General features: G+C 39.6%; 1 protein-coding gene across 1 annotated transcript in view; it reads left to right on the top strand.

The window, feature by feature from the left end:
- Nucleotides 1–123: 123 nt before the first annotated feature.
- sec24b (SEC24 homolog B, COPII coat complex component) overlaps nt 124–18764 on the top strand; it is a 31455-nt gene continuing 12814 nt past the window's right edge. Inside the window, exons 1-14 of the mRNA XM_053323519.1 lie at nt 124–348; nt 1363–2034; nt 3372–3533; nt 5185–5319; nt 11501–11584; nt 12570–12733; nt 13665–13849; nt 14462–14564; nt 16335–16461; nt 16601–16710; nt 17018–17130; nt 17281–17399; nt 18140–18195; nt 18487–18693. Of these exons, the coding sequence (XP_053179494.1) occupies nt 294–348; nt 1363–2034; nt 3372–3533; nt 5185–5319; nt 11501–11584; nt 12570–12733; nt 13665–13849; nt 14462–14564; nt 16335–16461; nt 16601–16710; nt 17018–17130; nt 17281–17399; nt 18140–18195; nt 18487–18693 (2292 nt within the window). The 5' untranslated portion in view covers nt 124–293. The remainder of the gene's footprint in view (nt 349–1362; nt 2035–3371; nt 3534–5184; nt 5320–11500; nt 11585–12569; nt 12734–13664; nt 13850–14461; nt 14565–16334; nt 16462–16600; nt 16711–17017; nt 17131–17280; nt 17400–18139; nt 18196–18486; nt 18694–18764) is intronic.

The raw sequence follows: 18764 nt of genomic DNA, 5'->3' as shown, positions 1-18764 counted from the left end.
TGTGATTTATAAAATATATATATCTACATACTTGCAGTTGCAGGTAGGAACCACAAGGGGGCGTGATACCACCAGAGTGAAGCCTCAGTTAAGCTCCTCAGCATCCCGACTAGAAGCTTCAGCTGTCCGCCAAGCGACCTGGCTGCCCGGGTCTCCACCGACCAGCAGCAGGGAGGAGGAGGAGGAGGAAGAAGAGGAGGTCGAAGTGGAAGAAGAGATCCAGGGACTCTCATGTGTATTCAACCCAGCCGTGTATCTGTGTTGGCATAACAAGGACGCGGGAGGACCGAGCGATGTCTGCGCCGGGCTTCACCAACCTGAACAGCTCCGTCAGCTACAGCCAGAACGGTGAGAGGCCGGCCGGTGTTACGCTCTAAATGGTGACCGTGTTAAATGGTGACTTTCTCATATTGAATTACATTACGAGAGGTGATGAGTCTTTTGAACACAGATTAACTTGCATAAATGGTTACATACTAAATGTATGATTGTGTATTTTAAAAGGATTGAACTACAATTTAAAGGCTTTTTAGGAGAAAGTCACCAGTTAACACGGTCACCATTGAAATCGAACACCTGTTACGGCTTAACTGGTGACCGTGTTAATTGGTGACTTTCTCACATTGATTTACGTTACTACAGGTGAATAAGTCTTATGAACACAATTAAACTTGCCTAAATGAGTACATATTAGACGGATGCATGTTTGTTTTAAAATGACTAATCTATAATTGAAAGGCTTTTTAGGAGAAAGTCACCAATTAACACGGTCACCATTTAAACCGTAACACCAGGGGAGAGGGGATGCGATTAGCCAGCTAGCTTTAACACGCTAACCCTTTAGATAAGCTGTCACCTGCTGACTTTTATATATTCAGTTTTGTACATATATATGTATCATCTGTTGTAAATGATACCATGATACAAAAAGAAGGACGTGTAATATGTTGGCATCAGCTGTGAGAGCGTATAGTGCTAACACCTAGCAGCTAACACTTAGCTGCTAACACTGAACTAAGCTACACATTGAAAACCAAAGGAGATAACCTAGCTGCTAACATTAGCTTTAATGGGTAGCTGGGTTATAGCTGTGTGACAGGTTGCGCACCATCATTTCACATTGTCCCTTTCATCTTGCGCCTCTCTTAGACACCCAGATGATTACATTAATATTGAAATAGTTTGTGTTGACTGTCAGGGATGCATGTTAAGATGATGAGCTAAGTGTGTGTGATGAAAGCTTTGCATCTGTTCACTGCCTTCATTGTGAGCTTAGATATTAATTACAGGGCATGTAGAGTAAAATTGTGACACTTGGCTAATTAATAATGCTCTTCCCCCACTCCTGCCTCGTCCTCACAGGTATAGCACAGACCTACACATACACCTATCCAACTGCAGGCTATGGAGGAGCCCCACCTCAGCATCACAACTACCCCACCACCCCTGCCCACAGCACACCCGGTCCCAACAAAGCCCCCATCACGAACATTGCCCATAGTGCAAACTACTACCAGAACAACCATCAGCAACCACAGCCACAGCAACAGCAGCACCATGTAGCACCTTCCCAATACAGCGCTGCCCCTAGTTCTGCCCCTCCTTCTCAGCCATACACCACCCACCCCTCCTCAGCACCTCCACCATCAAATGCCCAGTACAACCAACAGCCATTCCAGCAGCCGCATCCTCCACCGTATGCCACTCCAGGATCTTACTACGGACAGCAGTCGTACCATGCTCCTGCAGCGCAACAGCAGCAGCAGCAGCAGCAACAGCAGCAGCCCAGTTTGGTGCCTGCGCCAGCGAGTGGTCCCGGAGCTCCCCTCTACCCCATTGTTTCATACCCATCTGCACCAGGGAGTAGCCAGTACGGCACTTTAAGTTCCTCGCAGACCACCTCCACGCCGGGAGTCATGCCCACCCAGATGAGTGCACCCCTTCATCAGTACAGTACCACCCGGCCAGCCTCTGCAACAGCAGTGCAGCCCGGGTACAGTGTGGGGCCGACAGTCAACGGTCAAGGAAGCACAGGTGTGTGTGACAGTTTGATGTTTGCAAAGGCTGATCAGTGACTGGCTGTAAAATTAGGAATCATCAAAATATTTCTTAACATTAATTTACTTTAAACTATAGGAACATATGCATTTGGTGTTGCAGAGGCATGCACCTGTGTGTTTTGGTTGTATTCAATATATGCTGTCTATTTTCTTTGTCATTTTTTCTTTGTTTTACACTTAACCTTAATTTGACATAACTGGAAATTACAGTTAAACCTGTTCTCCACATGTATTTGTGCTAAGACCCTTATGGTTGAACTAGTGTATTGTAGAGTAGTACTAGTGTAGTCTGAACGTAGCAGATAAATAGGGCAACTAATGATTATTTAAATGATCAATTCATCTGCTAATTGATTTCTTGATTTTTCTGGTTTCCCAAAGTCTAAGGTGCTACTTCATGTATTTTTCTGTCTTCATTAACAATCTACAACCAAAAGATATTCAAGTTTACTGTCATAGACGACTAAAGAAACTAGAAAATATCCACGTTAGAAGCTGTAATAAGAGAATTGGTGTTTTATTTCTTTAAAATAGTTTGTGATTCATTTTCTGTCATTTAACCATCAGTCATTTAGTTGTTGCAGCTCTACAGATTGGTGTTTAAAACTCATTATTATCACGCCTATTATGCTCATTTCCAGCTCTGAATTTTTATTCTGGGACTCCACTGTTAAAAAAAAAACAATTTATTTATTTATGTATCTCACATCGGCTCTTTATGCAGCCTTTCTCTCTTCAGCCTCTGACTCTTAACAGGCAGATTTTAAGCTTCTGTCTCTTAAAGCTCCCGATGAGCCCACTCTTTTTGGATGTTTAAGGAGCAACACTTATAATAACAATAACAACAACAATACTAATAAGTTAATTTATATAGCACCATTTTAAAAACAGCGTTCATTAGAGTTATGTTAAGATGCAAACCTAACATAGTCTTCTGTGCTTCTTCGTATTGAAACATTTTAAGTGATTCAATGATGGGGATTGGGGAACTTTTATTGTAAAGAAACTGACATGTGTTCCTCATTAAATTGGCAGAGCTTTGTTAGAGGATGCTAAAATCTGACGCACAACAATATATGGGTCATATATTGTTGTGTCCCCTTTTTTAATTCCAAAATAACCCTTCAGTATCCCTAGAAAGATATTTGTTGAAATGCCTGCCAGCAACAAGCCACATTTTGATAGCGCTTTAATGAACAGCTGTTATTGATTTTAATACAGTTTGTAGTTATTTTAGGATTCTGGACGAGTTACATTTTCTATTCCCCTACTTTAACTATACTCTATTTTATTGTACTTTTTTCCCCACAGCCCAAAACACAGTCCACCAACACTATGACCAAAGCCACCAGGCTTCTCTGAACTACGACTCCTACGGCAGGGTCCCTCTCAGCAGTGGTGGTGCAGACGGAGACCGACCGCCCTCAGGAACCCCCTCAACTTCAGTCCATTCCTCGCCGGGCCACCACCAAGGTAAATAAATCAGCAAGCACTTCATGTTGTTTGTTTTGTTTCTTTTTTCTTTTGTTTCTATTTTGGTGCTGCGGCATAATACAAGAAATGTGACACCTCTTGTTGTGGGTTTCCTCTGCTCTGGTTCCTCATTTGTTTTGGTCTTGTCTGATTTTTAAAGAATGAGCTTCAGTGACTCTGTTTGTCTGACTGTTGGAAGTTCAAGCTCTGAAGTTTCGTGCCAACGTGTCTGAACGGTTAAAAGCACGTAGACACAGTGGCACCTTGGAAATGTTCGATATGCATCCGTTACCAACAGACACACACACACACGCTTTCAAATGTGCAGGTGTGAGCGTTTATACAAATTTTAGGGTTTACCACATGCCAGCCAGCTGCTGGTTCAGTTTAGCTCCGGCTTGTTCATGTTTGCTGTTGCACAATCTGCAGTTACGTGTTATTATAATTTGAGTTGGGGAAAATAAAACTGACTTAGAAGCTTCACTGTCACAAAGAATTAAATTATATCCTAATATGTGAGATGTAAACGGAAAATAATCACAACATCTCTGCAGATTTTCACAATAAAGTGCATGAATCAATGCATTTAATGGTGTGTGTGTGGTTGTGTATATATATTTCAAATGTATTAATTATTGTCAATCAGTCTAATTACTTGAAGCTAGATAAAGTGAATGTTTTTTTGGGGGGGGGGTTTCAAGCTTTTTTTTCCCATACCTAGAATAACTTTATGCATCCTATACACCCAATTAAGAGTAATTGAAGGGTTAGGGTTAGTGTTAGTGAATGTAAAGAAAAGTGTAAATGTATGAAGGAAGGTGCCCAGTTTCCCACCAGTCAGCATTACTGGTTTTTATATGTGTAGACTTGAAATGTAAATTTAAGGTTAAAAATTTGCCAAAGTAACACACCCTGTTGCAAAACAAGCCATGACTCTCACCATTTCATCACCAGCCTCTTTTAATATAGCTGAAGGGTGTTTCACTCTAAACAGGAAGAAGGCATGATAAGCAAGCCAAGCAAAAATCATCTGTGCTATCATTCACTTGGTCTCTAAAGCAGTCAAGTTCCTTTCTTTAGTCTTTTATGACAGAAAACTTGAATATCTTTTGGTTGGTGATTGTTAATGGAGACAAAACAAGACAAGAGGTAGCAGCCTGGACTTTAGGAAACGGCAATCAAGATAATAATAATTGGCAGAGTAATTGATAATTAAAAGTATCATTAGTTGCCCTATTTATCTTTTTGCATTCACATCAGTTCAAACCAATATGGATTTATGAGGGATTTTGGCTCAAATACATGTTGAAAATAGGTTAAAGTATAATTTTCAGTCATGTCAAATTAAGGTTAAGTTTCTTTAATTAAAAAAAAAAAGAAAAAATGGAAAAAGGAAATAGACTTTATCTTTATTTTTTAACAATTATTCTCTGTGGTGAATGTAGAGAATGTACTTTATATATTTTATTTATTATCATATTACAGCACTAGAGCACTTATTTTATGCTTTTATATACTTTATTTGTTTAAACACACACACACACACACTTACACACTTGGATCAAACTTCACTGCCTGATCACTTGGGCTGTCGATCACACAGTCCTGACAGTATTTTTATGTACCTTTCCCACTCCCCTCCTCCCAACAGGCATGCAGTATGGATATGTTGCTAATAGTGGAGCTAGCTCTGCCTCTGCCGCCACCTCAGGCCCAGCTGCGGCTCCCTCGTCATCCAGCTCTGAGGATGATGATGATGAGGAGGAGGATGAGGATGAGGAAGCAGGTCTGCTGTAGCTTTTACCTCCCACTCAACCCCTCTTTTTTTTTTACTACTTTATCCATCCCATGAACTCCCTTCAGGTGCAACTCTCTCCTTTTAAAACTAATTTCCCTTGCATCTTTTTTACCACCATTTGTTCGTTTTCCATCCCCAGCCAGTGCCAAGTCACTTTTTTGACCACTGCCGCTCCTCTGCTCTGTGTCTGACGGCCATCTTTCACTTCTTCTTCCACCACTTACAATCACACTCTCAATCAGTTTGCCGCTCATCCTCCGCTCCTCTTCCACTTTCTAATAGGATAACCAGATTTTTTTTCCCTCCCCTCTCCCTCTCCTTCTTCCCACTACCTCAACAGCTTTCCCCCCTCACAGTCATCACCGGAGCTTAATGATCATTTCACTTTTTTAATGTTTGTGTGTTTGTATGTTTGTGCACCCTGCTTTGTTGTTCCACTGTAATATTGGCATGAAACTTTGCCTCTCAGACAGTGAAAGGTAAGTGGGTTAGCGCCTTTTTACTTCCCGGTTCTGCTTGTCTAATTATCACACAGTCTTCCTCGCATGCTGTCCAGCTCTCTCTCTCTCACACACACACACTCAGTAATCTTTGAGATATGATTATCTGTCTGTAGTTCATCTCCAGTCTTCCAACTGTGCTGTGTTGCTGACGGGGGGAAAAAAAAAAAATCAATATTTATTTCCAGTTGGCTTACAGCAGTAGAGGTAAGGTGGTAGTATTGGATTGCATGGCCTTAGGAGTAAGTTTGAACTCAATATTTTCATCTGATTATCTGATTCTAAGCTCACATTCAAGTGTTTCTTTAACCCTTACATACTGTTCATAATATTCTGACTCATATAATAAGCATTAATGAAAGTTTGATTCATCTTATGGGGGAAAAAATACATTTCACTATTTTATGGTCCAGGAGAACATTTTATAGAATATGAGTTATGTGCATTTGTATATAAATGTGTCTCTATTCCCTATTTTTGTAAACTGTGGGTCACATTGGGAAAACCCTGGCTAAAAGAAATGAGTATTTTGGATGTTTCAACAGCTCTCAATGTAAATATGGGTCAAATTGGACCCTGAACAGTATGTAAGGGTGTTGAGTACTGAAACAGACAAAAAAATAACATTTTGTAAAGATTTCTTTAAAGAAACATGAGGGGAAAAGAGCACAGTTATATTTACAGTTATATTGCATTTAAGTAATTAACCAAGAAGAAAATGCCAAACTTCCTCCCCTTTCCTTTACTGTAAAGCGCATATTTTTTTGGTTTTGGACTGTTATCGGGCAAAAAATGGAGCAATTCAAAGACATCTCATATTGTCTCAAGACATCATTGAAAGACACAAATCCTTTTTATTAAAGACATCTGGTTCTAAAAATCACCAGAGTTATTCTATATTAGTTTTAGTGTCAGCAAACTCCATGAAAAAGCCAAACCCACAGTACAATAGTCCATCATTAGAAGGCTTATAGTCAACAGACAGAAGTTTAAAATGACACTAAAACTTCGTCAGTCCCTTAGAGTGCGCTGTGCTTAAACAGTGTGATAAATGTGTTATGTACTCAGGTGTTCGGCTGATGACTTGTCTCTCAGGAGCGATGTCATCAGCTAGAGGTTAACAGGTTTTTAAATATAGCCACTCCCCTGCTAGTAGGTCCCTGCTTCCCCCCCCCTCTCTCTCCCTCTGTACGTGTGTTTGCTGACTCGCCTGCTCCCCACCAGAGAGCGCGTGGACGATTCAGTTGCGACTCATTAACACGTGTCTTAATAAAAAGAGAAGCTTGTTAAAGCATTAAGCGTTTCCCCCCCGTGATTTCCCCCCTCAATTCTCTACAGTGTTTTTTTTGTCTTGCAAGTTGTTGGCTGCAAACAAGTACTAGATTGTTGACTTCTGGATGTCATGTTAGTGTTTTTTATACATCATGATGTAATAAATGATGCAAGAATGAATTATTGCGAAGCCAAACGTTTCACAGATCAGCATTAAGCTAGTAAAGTAGACTTTAGATAGTACTTTTCACAGTTGAGGCTGTTTTCATGTTAGATTTTTCACAAGGCTTAATTTACTATCATAAAAGAAGAAAAGTTTAAACATAGGTTAGATCAATTGCCACTTCATATGTGTTACATTTACAGTATGCATCGCTTAGAGCTGCAGTGTATGATCATTTTCATTCTGAATAATCTGTCGACTAACTTTCTCACTCGATTAACCGTTCTATAAAATGTCAGAAAACAGTGTCACAATTTACTAAAGCCCAAAGTGATGTCTTCAAATTGCTTCATTTGTCCAACCGAGCATCAAAATCAACAGATATTAAATTTACAGTGATTATAAAACACATTAAATATTTGGCTTTTTTATTCACATAAATCCTCATTAGTTGGCTTCTTCACTATCAACTATACAATAAAGGTGAAAATGCCCCTAAAAAAAAGAAATTATGAATCAATTATTAATTTATTTTCAGCTGCAGTATCATTTTTCATGCTCTAATCCTGATATGAGTCTAAAGGGTAATTACCAAAACACATACAGTCATAATCAGTATTTTTTTTTTCTGTTGTGTCTTCATCGCCAAATTCTGCTGAGTCACACTGCAGCTGGTGCCAAAAACGATGATTATGTCTCAAGTGAATCACTTAACGTTGTACTTGTTACAATGCTGCCAACAAATTCTGAATTACACATGTTGCACGTTTGGTCTCATGTTTCGATCCACAGTCTGTTTCTCTGTGGTCTCGATGAACCTTTTAAAGCAGAGGTCAAACTCATTTTCATTGAAGGGCCACATACAGACCAGTTTGATCTCATGTGGGCCAGATCATTAAAAAGATGGAAGGAAGGTAGGGAGGAAGGACAGATGGAAGAAAGGGAGGAAGGATCGATGGAAGGAAGGGAGGAAGGATCGATGGAAGGAAGGAAGGAAGGAACAAAGAAAGGAAGGTGGGAGGAAGGAAGGAAGGAAAAAGGGAAGGTAGGGAGGAGGAAGGACAGATGGAAGGAAGGGAGGAAGGATCGATGGAAGGAAGGAAGGAAGGAACAAATGAAGGTAGGGAGGAAGGACAGATGGAAGGAAGGAAAGTGTTTGACACCCCTGCTTTAAAGACTTCATACAGTTTTTACCACACTCGATCCCAGTTGACGATCAGATCGGTGTCACTCTTGAGAAACAGATTAGTAATTGTAGCATGAATGGAGCCTCGATTATATCAGTAATCATCAGCAGTCTGGAGATTAGTGGAGTGAGCTCATGACTAGAAATCTTGAGACCAACTTTTGAGGGCTACAAGAAAAAAGGAAAGCATCTCTGCTATTAATCCATGAGCTGACAGATCGAGTAGAGGAGGAGGAGGAGGAGGTGTCAGAAGAATCACGGAGAAGGAGGAAAAAGAAAGGCTTAGCTGTCTTGTTGTCCTCCTTCTTCCAGAGCAGATAATCCACTACTCTGCTGGTCCGATTTAGTCGGAGATAATTGGATCCTGTCCTGTCCAATGAGCTCTCTGCTGGAGGCCTGGCGTGTCTTGGTTCGCTGTTGTTGATCCCTCCTTTTGGCATCGCGTGCATTAATGGAATTTATTCACATATTCTGACACTTGTAATTATTTTTAGAAAACGTATTGATTGTTTGATGTGAAAGGAAAGGTGGTGGTGGCTCCAGTAAAGCATAATTCAGTGCAGCTATGAGACTTTTTTTATGGCTGCTGTGTGTTTAAATACAGTAAAGAATCAGACAGGAAATCTGAAAGTAGGATAGCGTGTCAGCTGTGGATCTTCTGGTTAGATGGATAGATGATTAGATGAGTCAAATTGGCCACCGTGATGCTTCACCTACAAGACTTAATGAGTTGGACTCGCCACATCAAATATTTGCCACTGTCTATTTGAGTTGTTGTACATTATTTCAGGACATGTTGGAAATATATAAAAGTAAAAAATAGTGAAGGGAAGTAGGTATAAAGATTAAAGTAGGAGTTCATAATTTCTTTAAAAAAAGTCAGGTGCCCAAATTAACGTTTAATATGAAAGTGGGATATCATTTCAGCTGGGGATGTTTTACTTATCTGGATAGATGGATAGATGACTTTTAGACAAATTGGCCACCATGATGCTTCATCTTCAAGACTTAATGAGTTTAAAATAAGAGCTGCTGGTAAACTAGTTGGACTCACCACATCAAATATTTGCCACTGTCGTTTTGGGTTGTTGTACATTATTTAGGGACATGTTTGAAATGTCTAATGTTAAAAAGATTAAAGAAGGAATTCACTTTTTTTTTTAAGTTTGTCTTAAGAAAAAGCAGGTGCCCAAATTAACATTGAAATTTCTACTTGCTGTAATCATTCCTCCTGTTCATACTGACCATTAGAAGATCCTTTCATAATGCACTTATAATGTAAGTGATGGAGGACACAAATCCCCAAACTGTATTTAAAGGTTTATCTGAAGCTAATATGAAGCTTCAGTCGTCCAAATGAGTGTTACAGTCTTTTTAGTGCAGATGGAATTTGATGCTAAAAAGACAATCTGAGTAAATGTGTAACTCAGACAGTTGAAGCCGCATATAATCTTCAGGTTCACATTTTAATAGCCAGTATGAACATGAGGGATGATTACAGCCAGGAAAAAAACCCTCTCTGTGTTCATACTGTTGTTTTATGACAGACTTCAACAACTGCGAACCTGTCCTTTTAGCAATATCACAAGTTGATGATGTGTGTTAAAGCATTGGTGTGAGAGCGAATGGGGACATAGTCATAAACACATAACCTCACATGGTACCTTTTTTAATTCCTGGATTGCATTAAATAATCCCAGGGAAGAGATTATTTTAGCTATGCTTGTTTGTGTCGCTTTATCACTTTGGTCCAGACTGAAATGCAGACAGTGAACAGATGACGTGAAATTTGGTTCAGACATTCACGGTGAATCCCCCCCCGACTGTAGCGATTCCTCAACTTCTTATCTAGCGCCATCATCAGGTCAAACATTAATTAGGTCAGTATTTTGCTTTATGTCTAAATACACGAAAAACTTATAACATTCATTTCAGATTCAGCTGCAGTTTGTGTTTGGAGCTAATTAGCAAATGTTTAACACAATTAACTAATATGGTGACAGTAATACTTGGTATGAATCATAGCTTGTAATGTATAACGATTGGCAAGATGAGTAATTAAAAAATATTTTTAAAAATTGTCTTAAAAGCAGCATCAGGTTTGTTAAAATATGCTTTTTGTATTTTTGTTGGTTTTATGTCATTTGAAATGACATTTGCACCATTTTTTAAAGACTGAATGCTTCTGAAAATGTCAAATGGTGTAACCACAAAAGAATGGGTTGGATCACATCATTGACCCATAAATTAGAGAGCAAATATGGTAAAAAGCGAAGTGTGTGTGTGTGTGTGTGTGTGTGACTAAAAAGAGGGAGAGTCTGAATGCAGATGGTGCACTGTGGGAGAATCAGAAGGAGCCAAGTGAAGATATGGTGAATCATGGAGTGAAAATAAGTGTTATAGAGAGAGAGAGAGAAAGAGAAAGCGAGAGAGAGAGAGGGAATGATGATGGCTGCCATTATTTTCCTTCATATTTTTCTGTCCTCGGAGGCCTGTGCTCCTCACCATGCATATGTCAGCTTCAAGCCTAAGTGCAGCCCTTCATCATGTTTTCCAGCATTTCCAGTATTCACTCCACTTCCTCTCTCTCTCTCTTTCTCTTTTCTCCGAGGCCTGAGGGAGTCCAAGCACGACACACTTCATGGTCAAACCAAAAAAAAAACCTCTTCCCATTCTCTGTAATTTTTTGTCTGTTGTTCTTTCTCTCCCACTCCCCCCTCCTCCCTCTGTACTTTGATTTTTATCTTGACCATCCGTCCTTCTTTCCTCCCGGCGGACTTCATTTTCAGCTGGCATCCTTCGTTCACTCCAGCCCTTCTGTCCTCCTTTTTAATCCATTTTATCTCTCAATGTGTCCCATGGTCTTTTATGGACTTTATAGTTTCCATTGTACTTCTTTAATTTATTATTCCCATGGTTATCTGTGCTTCTATATTAATTCAACACATCACACTTCTTCTACTCCTCCTAACCAAGCTTTTGCTCTTTTATTTTTTAAGTTTTGTTTCACTCTTTTTCTCTTTCTGTCCATCTCTTTCTGTCTCTCAGGTGGTGACACTTCCTCGTCCACTACTGGCAGTGCCTCTCCGGTGCCCAACAGCTACGATTCCCTCGAAGGGGGCAGTTACCCAGGTACGTCCTCATCAGAAACATACTGTCCTTCAAAATAAGAGACATGCTCAGGTGCAAAAGCTAAAGTAACATTTCTCTAACTCTCTTCATATCTATGTATAAATATTAAGGCTGCTCAATTAATCGAAATTTTATCGTGATTGCCATTTAGGGGCCAAACGATTTCACAACTAATAAAATCGAGGGGAAATTATTTTTAATAAATAAAATATTAATAACAATAACAAAGGTTTTATTTTGAAAATCTTAGACCGGAAGCCGCCGCCGCATCGTTAGCATAGAGGCTGAAACACACGGTGAAATGTTTTAACTGTAAATAAAAGTGCAGAGTTTCCAGCCTGCGTCAGACGATGCTGAGTTTACTGACTAATTATTAAAAACCAGGAAGTGATTTGTGAACTATCGTCATGGTAACCAGCTCAGCTCTAATATCTCTGCACATTTTCTGCTGTGTGTTGCGTTAAGCGGCAGATAAAAGGCTGCTGCTGGGAGAGAAAATTAATTAAGATGAATGTGCAATAAATGCAGCATGTTTCTAAAGTTAAAAAAAAAAACGTTTTAATAATCGTGATTTCAATTTTGACTCAAATAATCGTGATTATGATTTTTTTCCATAATCGAGCAGCCCTCATAAATATGTATCTGTACTTTGTGCTTTGTGGCTTTGATTATAGATATTTAAAATGCAGTTCAATGAGAGAAAATGTTTCATGATTGCATTTGCATACAGAGTGGTGGATACATCAAAACATAAAACAATTATCATTAAAACATGAGCTAAACCATTTTTTTCTTGAAGATGGAGCTAAACCATATCACTTTTTTTCTTTTGTATTGTTTTTCATATGTTTGTAAGGCGCCTATAAATAAAATGTATTGATGTATTTTTTTAAACTTAAAAGTAAAAACATGTTAGAGCAAGTGTATGTGATGAAGATGGGACACACACACATAACTTTTAATGCTGAACTCTCTCTCCTCCCAGATTCAATGCCACCTTCCAATAACATGGCCAACCAGGCCCCGCCCTATGGTAACTATGGTTACCCCAGCATGCAGCCAGGCTATCGGCAGGGACTCACCTCCCACGCGGACGCCTCACCCTCCCACGATCTGTATGGCCAGCCAGCCTACCAGCAGTACAACCAGGTTAGTCGGCAGCTTCAGTAAAACAGTTGCTCAGAGGTGTTTTAATATTTCATCATATTTATCACAGGTCTGAATCCATCACCTCTGAAGTGCTCTTGTGAACGGCTGTTTGTGCAGATGGTGTTATAATGGCACCAATTAGAGTCTTTGAGGGTTGAAAGTCATATTAAGAAGCTGTGCCACAGTCTTAGAGATGAGGGATATATTAAACTTTATAGATTCTGCAGCTGTAATTATTATTATCATAAAAAATGATTTATTAACTTTATTTAAAGAAAAGCAGAAATAGCTCATTTTAACAGGTTTGTTAGACTTATATGATGGTAAAATTGAATATGTTTACATTTCAGGAAAAAATCAGCAATTTGAGTCAGCAGATATATTGATTTTTCTCTCAATAAATCAACACTAAACATTTTGATTATATCATTGTTTTTAAAGTCATACCACAAATGAGGCCTTTTTTTTCAACAATTCAGTCCACAGTCTTACTGTAGTTTGTGTTTGTTAGACTTCTATGATCAGCAATTTGAGACGGCATTTTGGTCTTTGGGAAATTGTGAAGTCAATCTCAGTCAGTGATTTGAGAAAGGAGTCGACAGATAAATCAATATTTCTCCCACTAAATCCACACTGAACATTTTGATTGTTATTACCTTCAACATCTGCAAATGAGGCCTGTTTCCCAAACATTCAGTCCAGTCTCACTGCAGTTTGTGTCTTTATGTTGATTGTTCCAGCTCAGACAAACCTAAGATGTACTGTGATCACTTTTATAAAAGTTCTCTGAAAACTAAACTGTTGCAGCACTGATCTTTTTATTACAATCAACTGTTTCAATATCTTACGATCCTCACGTGCAGCAAAGATTCCCTCCAGTCATTCAGGACTACAAAGATCCTCATTTCTTGGTCTCTTTCTTTCTCTTCAGACATTCCCGAGCCTGTCCCAGCTGTCCGCAGCCTTGGGGGGGCTGAGTGGGGTACCAGAGCTGGAGGTGGAGGCCCTGAGGCCGGTCAACTTGCTGCAGGAGAGAAATCTGCTGCCTCCGAGACCCCTGGAGGCTCCTGAACCCAATCTCACCCCCGACCTGAAGAAGGTCAACTGTAGTCCACAGTGAGTCTATTTTTAAATGTATTTATTTATTTTAGTGTAAACTGAAACAGCTGTTCTCTTTAAAATGGAGTATTTAACTGTTTAATGACCAAAGTAGCTAGTTGATAATATGAGATAGACACCAAGAACTGTAACACACAACCAAATCTAATAAATATGACAACTTTAAGCAAGAAATGAATTAAGAAAGTAAAAAAAAGACAGAATTACCAGGTTGTTATTAACTAATTATTAATTATTACTGTTAATTAATTATTACTTTTTGTCTCAATTTCTCTCTTTTAATTATCTTTTTTTTCCTCTCGTACACTTAAACTCTTTCTCTCTCTCTTTCTCTCTCTCCATTTCTCTCTCTCTCTCCTCATATCTCTCTCACCTCTCTCTCTCTCTCACCCCTCTCTCTCTCTATCTCTCTCTCTCTGTCTCTCTCCCCCCCCTCATCTGTCTCTCTATTCCACCCCCCCTTCTCTCTCTCTCTCTCTCTCTCTCTCTCTCTCTCTCTCTCTCTCTCTCTCTCTCTCTCTCTCTGTGGTTGTTATCTAACTCTCCTCTCATGTGTGTGTGTGTGTGTGTGTGTGTGTGTGTGTGTGTGTTTCTTTCTTTGCTGAGCAGTACTTTCAGATGTACCTTGACCAGCATCCCTCAAACTCAGGCCCTGCTCAACAAAGCCAGGCTCCCACTGGGCCTCCTCCTCCACCCCTTCAGAGACCTACAGGTACAATCTGACCCCTAAAACACACTGAAACTCAACACATTGTAGGATTTGTGGGAGTTATGATACTTTTACTGTTGCTGCTGTTACCTAAAGCAGCTGCATTGTAAAACATATGTAGTTATTCTTAGGATGTCACCACAAATCAAGAGGAAAGACCGTCATTACTTGGGTGTTGGCACTAACCCAACAAACTATAATAAAAGACACTCAGAAAACACAAAGGTCTTAAAGAAATGAATATATGTTGATTACATTATCTAACAAAGGAGAAATAATTGCTTATATTAAAAGTTGTGGCTTATTTCTGGAAGCTGGGGGAGGAATAGAGTATTATGTGAAGCGTATTAGTGTTTGTGTGCTCATTACAGATTAAACTGCTAATGAGACTGGTGTAGACAGTTTGCTTTGTGAGAGCAGAACAAACAGGAGGAGAATGATGATGAGGAGGAGGTGGAGGAAGATAGGTGGGTGTATTTATAGAGGTGTTAGCTGTTGTGGTGTCAGACAGTCTGATCTGACACATAACAGGGATGCAGTGATATCGCCTTTTGAAGCAGGGGTAAGAAGTGGTTGCAAACTTTTAGCACTCTTCCAGCATTAACAGCAGGTTGATAGACATTTCAAGCCATTTGTAAGTGACTCCTGAACTCAGTATGATCAATATTTATTCAATAAAACAGCCTCAGACTTGCCAAGTACATCCACAGACTTCTACTGTTGGCCACTGACAGTCTTCAGTACACTTCTGGGACACACTCACATATTCAGATTATGCAACAGTTGTCTGTGCCGAGGTGCTACAGCTTGTAGTAGATGATGACTCCATAGAGGGGGGTTTCACAGTCATCATGTGAGTCACACTACGCCTTCTGCCAATTTTACACTACGCAAATCTGTTGTAATAATTTGTGTTTAAAGTGTAAATAAGAGATTTGCTGTCCTCCACGTTACCAACAGAATCACCTCTAAATCCTGGCAACATTTGTAATCTTTAAGAAAAAGAAGAAAAAAAAAGAAAGTAGTTATGAATGCTTTAACACCTCCTACTTGTTTCGTAGTTAAACTTTCATGAGTGTCTGCTGCAGCCGTCTCAGCTTTGATGTTTTCTCTCCCTCACGCTGGGTAGATCTGCAGCAACTGGTTGCTAGATATCAAAATGTGCCAGTAAACATTTGTGAGAAGTTGCTCACTGAATCTAGATGACTTTTACGTCACTCACAGGGAATGTGGTGCTTCAGAGGGAGGAGAAGCGTCATCAGCACCTACGTGAAATCAACTTTGTTTTGTATGTTTTTTTTGAGCAGCCTGGACTCAAAACATTCACAGCAATGCTTACTGGGTTTGGTAAAGAGATAATAATTTCTCACAGTGTAGCTTTAATATGTACTAAAGAATAAATTGGCTATAATTGAATGAAGAAATGGAGCAAAACAGATGTGGTACATTAACTGAAGAAGTCCTTGAGAAAACATTTATAGAAACACAACAAAAGCAAACAGTAAGTAGGTCAAAGGTATAACTACAGTTTCAAAGATTCGTTTGAACCACAGTCCCTAAGAAATGGAAACAAAGCTCTCTGCAGTCGCCTTGTGAGGCATGAATAAAGATTGTTTTGAAAAGGTCATGGTCGTGGGGCGGTAAAAGAGGTGGGAGGCAAAAAACTTCAAAAAGAACAATGTGATGCACGAAGCACATTCAGTACTTTTTTTTTTTTTTATCAGTAGATACTTTGATATTTGTCTCTAACCCTTTTCCGCTCCCTCTCTGCAGCAATTACCAGTAATCACATCGAACACAATAGTGCGCTGTCGCTCCTGTCGCACCTACATCAACCCTTTCGTGACCTTTTTGGACCAGCGCAGGTGGAAGTGTAACCTCTGTTACCGGGTCAACGATGGTACGAGTCCAAGTAGATGTTATTCTTGGACAGAAAGGAATATTCCTGACTTTTTAAAAAAAACTTATTCTGTCTTATGTCCTATAATTGTTGTTTCCGTCATGCCTATACCTTTTATTTTGTCTTTCTCTTCATTCAGTACCAGATGAGTTTATGTACAACCCGGTCACCAGGTCATACGGCGAACCCCACAAAAGACCGGAAGTGCAAAACTCCACTGTGGAGTTCATCGCCTCCTCAGACTACATGGTGAGATGTTTCTACGGTCTTTGTTCACTTTTTGGCTCCTCTTGAGGGGAAATGTGGAAATGTTATATGTGAATTATGATGTAGTGTGATTGCCAGTCCACTAGAGGGCAGTATTGTCTTTACACTGCAACATGTGCAAGCAAAGGTGTGCCTGTTAATTTAAATGTAACAGAGAAAAGAGAGAACATATGAAGTGATAATTAATCAATTTAAAAAGTAGGAAATGAGCCAAAACAATATGAATTTAAATATGAAGTTAATTACATCCCAACTAATTATGTGTTTCTTCTGCTTTTTGTGTTTTCAGTTGCGGCCTCCTCAGCCGGCAGTCTACTTGTTTGTGCTTGATGTTTCTCACAATGCTGTTGAATCCGGATACCTGAAATACTTCTGCGATTCACTTCTGGATAACCTAGATAAGTGAGTGCTGCTGATTAACTATGAATATGTATGGAGAACTTTTTAATCATGTGTCTTAGTGTGACTTCTCCATTAAACAGATCAACAAGGAGATGAAAATAAATATCTAAATCCAGAGCTCTGATAAAGGCTTGTTGTTATGTGCTGCAGGTTACCTGGGGATGCTCGGACCAGAGTGGGTTTCCTCACCTTTGACAACACAATCCACTTCTACAACCTGCAGGAGGGACTGTCCCAGCCGCAGATGCTGGTGGTGTCAGACATCGACGGTACATATACAGGATTGCTGCTAACTGCTAATAGTAGATAGCAGCAGAGTCCAAAATGATCTTTTTGGTACCTGCTATAATGTGCTTTAGTGGAGATTAAGACTCTCAGGTATTCTTCAAGACATTATAGATTTGTCACAGAAATATGTAAGTGTAGTTAGCTGTAAAGGAGAATATGTTCCAAATTAAGCTTTTTTAAACACCCAATAAGCATTTAAGCTCATTAACAAAATCCTACAAATGCTGTTGCCTTAAATTGTCACTTGCTGCTCATATTTGACGGTATGGTTATTTCATATCTAGTGTAGATGTAGTCCTAAAAGTAAATAGTAAAATATGCAATTACATCATGCCAAGTTGTAGCACACAGCTTCTTCTGTAAACAGTCGAGAAAACAAATAATGACTGCCAACATCACTGAGACTAATAACTGATGGATAATTGATTAAAATAATCATGGTTTAGTAATTAGAGCTTGGTCGAATTTATAAAAATTACTTAAATTGACTATAAAGGGGAAAAAATGGCTGTAGATGTTTTTCATTGCTGACTAAATAAAGGATGAATTTGCTCTCCTGGAATTTAAATCACTGCCTGAAGTTTAAAGGGAATTAAATTACTTCCAGTTAAATGCTCCTCAAGCCGCAGGTAGCGGTTTATTACTTAGACTCTTTTTTTTTTCTATTTCTACCTTTCTGCTTTGATTTTTATGTTCTTTTTTTCTCTCTCTCTCTCTGCAGATGTCTTCATACCATCTCATGACAGTCTGATGGTGAACTTGAAGGAGAGCAGAGAGGTAGACTGTTCAACTTCCTTTTGATAGATGAAATCTATAGTGTTGCATTTCTATCTATTCATGTATAAAGTTTGTCAAAATTTTTATTCTCTCTTTCTCCATATGTCCTTCTCTTTGTTCCTTCTCTATTATTATTCCCTTTTTTCTCCTTCATTCATTCCCCCTGTCTTGTCTTTCATTCATTTGTCCTCTCTTCTCCTCTTGTCACTTCCCTCGTGTTTCATGCACCTGTCTCCGTCATATCATCTTCCTCTTGATCCTCTCTTTCTCATTTTCCTCTCTCTCGTCCAGCTGGTGCAGGACCTGCTGAGCTCCCTTCCCGCCATGTTCAACGAGAGCAAGGAGACCCACAGCGCCCTCGGCCCAGCGCTGCAGGCCGCCTTCAAGCTCATGTCGCCCACCGGAGGACGCATCACGGTGTTTCAGACCCAGCTGCCCACCTTGGGTGCCGGTCTGCTGCAGTCGAGGGAAGACCCCAGCCAGCGCTCGAGCACTAAGGTACGGATGAAGAGACAGTCTGTCAATAGATTTTTATTATAGCTGGAAATGTCACTCTTTTGATTTACTGG

Source organism: Scomber japonicus, chromosome 8 (genome assembly GCF_027409825.1).
Source record: "Scomber japonicus isolate fScoJap1 chromosome 8, fScoJap1.pri, whole genome shotgun sequence".
Lineage (NCBI taxonomy): Eukaryota > Metazoa > Chordata > Actinopteri > Scombriformes > Scombridae > Scomber > Scomber japonicus.
Note: the sequence above shows the minus strand (reverse complement) of the source record. Positions and strands in the feature narration are given on the sequence as shown.